The 4951-nt window shown below is 39.0% G+C and overlaps 1 protein-coding gene across 1 annotated transcript; it reads left to right on the forward strand.

The window, feature by feature from the left end:
• The first annotated feature begins 776 nt into the window (after positions 1 to 776).
• Positions 777 to 3558, forward strand: LOC126108802 (uncharacterized). The gene is made up of 2 exons (XM_049914166.1): positions 777 to 959; positions 3427 to 3558. Exons 1-2 carry the CDS (start codon positions 777 to 779, stop codon positions 3556 to 3558), a joined length of 315 nt encoding a protein of 104 aa, XP_049770123.1.
• Positions 3559 to 4951: the final 1393 nt, after the last annotated feature.

Below are 4951 nucleotides of genomic sequence, written 5' to 3' on the forward strand. Positions count from 1 at the left end.
AAAGCAAATGAAGGAGACACCTAAACCAGAAGATTTATCACATTCTGAACATCCGTTATTCAGTAAGGTGTATGTGGTGTACCACATGCACAAAAAATCATTGAATGGAGAATCGACTTTTTGGCCATACAAACAGATGACCCTGCTGTAAAGAACAAACACTTAACCACATTTCACGATTCAAATACATTTCTCCTCTGTGAAATTGATGAATATAAGTGATAACGGTATCAATCAAAAGAAGCACCTACCAAAAGAAAGAAGTCTTTCCTAATAACTGCAATAGTCAGAATGCTGCGAAAGGTGGTTCCCATCCAACAAAATCACACTCGATGGTAGAACAAACATAGCAGTCATCAAACGGAATCTCCCTGCTGAGAGGGATCAAACATGCACCACAATTTGTACAGCACATTGATTATTTTTAGTGACCATTGGAATAAGATTTTTAAAAATATAAAGCAAATGTAGAATATACCTAAACAAGAAGATTTATCACATTCCCAACATCCGTTATTCACTACGGTGCATGTGAAATCCCATATGCACAAAAAACCCATTGAATGGAGAATCTGCTTTGTGGGCATACTACCAGATGACCCTGCTGTAAAGAAAAAAAATTAACTACATTTCACGACACACATACATTACTCCACTGTGAAATTGATGAATATAAGTAATATTCCGGAGGTAAAATAGTCCCCCATTCGGATCTCCGGGCGGGGACTACTCAGGGGGACGTCGTTATCAGGAGAAAGAAAACTGGCATTCTACGGATGGGACCGTGTAATGTCGGATCCCTTAATCGGGCAGGTAGGTTAGAAAATTTAAAAAAGGAAATGGATAGGTTAATGTTGGATATAGTGGGAATTAGTGAAGTTCGGTGGCAGGAGGAACAAGACGTTTGGTCAGGTGATTACAGGGTTATAAATACAAAATCAAATAGGGGTAATGCAGGAGTAGGTTTAATAATGAATAAAAAAAATAGGAGTGCGGGTCAGATTGCACAGAGCATAACTTAATCGTAGCTAACACTTGGTTCAAGAATCATAAAAGAAGGTTGTATACCTGGAAGAATCCTGGAGATACTAAAAGGTATCAGATAGATTACATAATAGTAAGACAGAGATTTAGGAACCAGGTTTTAAATTGTAAGACATTTCCTGTGGCAGATATGGATTCTGACCACAATCTATTGGTTACGAACTGCAGATTGAAACTGAAGAAACTGCAAAAAGGTGGGAATTTAAGGAGATGGGACCTGGATAAACTGAAAGAACCAGAGGTTGTAGAGAGTATCAGGGAGAGCATAAGGGAACAATTGACAGGAATGGGGGAAAGAAGTACAGTAGAAGAAGAATGGGTAGCTCTGAGGGATGAAGTAGTGAAGGCAGCAGACGATCAAGTAGGTCAAAAGACGAGGACTAATAGAAATCCTTGGGTAACAGAAGAAATATTGAATTTAATTGATGAAAGGAGAAAATATAAAAATGCAGTAAATGAAGCAGGCAAAAAGGAATACAAACGTCTCAAAAATGAGATCGACAGGAAGTGCAAAATGGCTAAGCAGGGATGGCTAGAGGACAAATGTAAGGACGTAGAGGCTTGTCTCACTAGGGGTAAGATAGATACTGCCTACAGGAAAATTAATGAGACCTTTGGAGAGAAGAGAACCACTTGTATGAATATCAAGAGCTCACATGGCAACCCAGTTCTAAGCAAAGGGAAGGCAGAAAGGTGGAAGGAGTATATAGAGGGTTTATACAAGGGCGATGTACTTGAGGACAATATTATGGAAATGGAAGAGGACGTAGATGAAGACGAAATGGGATATAAGATACTGCGTGAAGAGTTTGACAGAGCACTGAAAGACCTGAGTCGAAACAAGGCCCCGGGAAAAGACAACATTCCATTAGAACTACTGATGGCCTCGGGAGAGCCAGTCATGACAAAACTCTACCATCTGGTGAGCACGATGTATGAGACAGGCGTATTACCCTCAGACTTCAAGAAGAATATAATAATTCCAATCCCAAAGAAATCAGGTGTTGACAGATGTGAATATTACTGAACTATCAGTTTGATAAGTCACGGATGCAAAATACTAACACGAATTCTTTACAGAAGAATGGAAAACCTGGTAGAAGCCGACCTCGGGGAAGATCAGTTTGGATTCCGTAGAAATGTTGGAACACGTGAGGCAATACTGACCTTACGACTTATCTTAGAAGAAAGATTAAGAAAAGGCAAACCTACGTTTCTAGCATTTGTAGCCTTAGAGAAACCTTTCGACAATGTTAACTGGAATACTCTCTTTCAAATTCTGAAGGTGGCAGGGGTAAAATACAGGGAGCGAAAGGCTATTTACAATTTGTACAGAAACCAGATGGCAGTTATAAGAGTCGAGGGGCATGAAAGGGAAGCAGTGGTTGGGAAAGGAGTGAGACAGGGTTGTAGCCTCTCCCCGATGTTATTCAACCTGTATATACAGCAAGCAGGAAACGAAACAAAAGAAAAATTCAGAGTAGGTATTAAAATTCATGGAGAAGAAGTAAAAACTTTGAGGTTTGCCGATGACATTGTAATTCTGTCTGAGACAACAAAGGACTTGGAAGAGCAGTTGAACGGAATGGACAGTGTCTTGAAAGGAGGATATATGATGAACATCAACAAAAGCAAAACGAGGATAATGGAATGTAGTCAAATTAAGTCGGGTGATGCTGAGGGAATTAGATTAGGAAATGAGACACTTAAAGTAGTAAAGGAGTTTTGCTATTTAGGGAGTAAAATAACCGATCATTGTCGAAGTAGAGAGGATATAAAACGCAGACTGGCAATGGCAAGGAAAGCGTTTCTGAAGAAGAGAAATTTGTTAACATCGAGTATAGATTTAAGTGTCAGGAAGTAGTTTCTGAAAGTATTTGTATGGAGTGTAGCCATGTATGGATGTGAAACATAGGCAATAACTAGTTTGGACAAGAAGACAATAGAAGCATCCGAAATGTGGTGCTACAGAAGAATGCTGAAGATAAGGTGGGTAGATCACGTAACTAATGAGGAGGTATTGAATAGGATTGGGGAGAAGAGGAGTTTGTGGCACAACTTGACTAGAAGAAGGGATCGGTTGGTAGGACATGTTTTGAGGCATCAAGGGATCACAAATTTAGCATTGCAGGGCACCGTGGAGGGTAAAAATCGTAGAGGGAGACCAAGAGATGAATACACTAAGCAGATTCAGAAGGATGTAGGTTGCAGTAGGTACTGGGAGATGAAGAATCTTGCACAGGATAGAGTAGCATGGAGAGCTGCATCAAACCAGTCTCAGGACTGAAGACCACAACAACAACAACAACAACAAGTGATTACGGTATCAATCAAAAGAAGCACCTTGAAAAAGAAAGAAGTCTTTCCTAATAACTCCAATAGTCAGAATGCTGGGAGTGGTGGTTCCCATCCAACAAAATCACACTCAATGGTAGAACAAACATAGCAGTCATCAAACGGAATCTCCCTGCTGAGAGGGAACAAACATGTACCACAGTTTTTGCAGCACATTGATTAATATTAGTGACCATTGGAATAAGATTTTGCATAATATAAAGCAAATGAAGGAGATACCTAAACAAGAAGATATATTACATTCCTAACATCCATTATTCAGTAAGGTGTATGTCGTGTCGCATATGCACATAACCCCTTTCAATGCAGAAACTGCTATGTGGCCATACAACAAGATGATCCTGCTGTAAAGAACAAACACTTAACCACATTTCACAATTCAAATCCACTACTCCACTGTGAAATTGTTGAATATAAGTGATAACGGTATCATTCAAAAGAAGCACTTAGCAAAAGAAAGAAGTCTTTCCTAATAACTCCAGTAGTCAGAATGCTGGGAGTGGTGGTTCCCATTGACCAAAATCACACTCGATGGTAGAATAAATATTGCAGTCATCAAACAGAATCTCCCTGCTGAGAGGGATCAAACATGTACCACAATTTGTGCAGCACATTGATTATATTTAGTGACCATTGGAATAAGATTTTTAGAAATATAAACCAAATGAAGGAGATACCCAAACAAGAAGATATATTACATTCCGAACATCCGTAATTCAGTAAGGTGGATGTGCTGTCCCATATGCATAAAAACCCATTCAATGGAGAATCTGCTTTGTGGCCATATAACCATATGACCCTCCTGTTAAGAACAAACACTTATCCACATTTCACAATTCAAATACATTACTCCAATGAAAAATTGATAAATATTAGTGATAACGGTATCAATCAAAAGAAGCATCTAGAAAAGAAAGAAGTCTTTCCTAATTAACTCCAATAGTCAGAATGCTGAGAATGGTGGCTCCCATCCAACAAAATCACACTCGATGGTAGATCTATCATAGCAGTCGTAAAACCGAATCTCCCTGCTGAGAGGGAACAAACATGTACCACAATTTGTGCAGCACATTGATTATATTTAGTGACCATTGGAATAAGATTTTTAAAAATATAAAACAAATGATGGAGATACCTAAACAAGAAGATTTATCACATTCTGAACATCCGTTATTCAGTAAGGTGTATGTGGTGTCCCATATGCACAAAAAAATCATTGAATGGAGAATCGGCTTTGTGGCCATACCACCAGATGACCCTGCTGTAAAGAACAGACACTTAACCACATTTTACGATTCAAATACATTACCCCACTGTGAAATTGATGAATATAAGAGATAATACCATCAATCAAAGGAAGCACCTAGCAAAAGAAATAAGTCTTTCCTAATAACTCCAGTAGTCAGAATGCTGGGAGTAGTGGTTCCCATCCAACAAAATCACACTCAATGGTAGAACAAAGATACCAGTCAGGAATGGAGAATCTCCATGCTGAGAGGGTAGAAACATGAACCACAATTTGAGCAGCACATTGATTATATTTAGTGACCAT

The sequence above is a fragment of the Schistocerca cancellata genome, chromosome 11 (assembly GCF_023864275.1).
Source record: "Schistocerca cancellata isolate TAMUIC-IGC-003103 chromosome 11, iqSchCanc2.1, whole genome shotgun sequence".
Taxonomy (NCBI): Eukaryota; Metazoa; Arthropoda; class Insecta; order Orthoptera; family Acrididae; genus Schistocerca; species Schistocerca cancellata.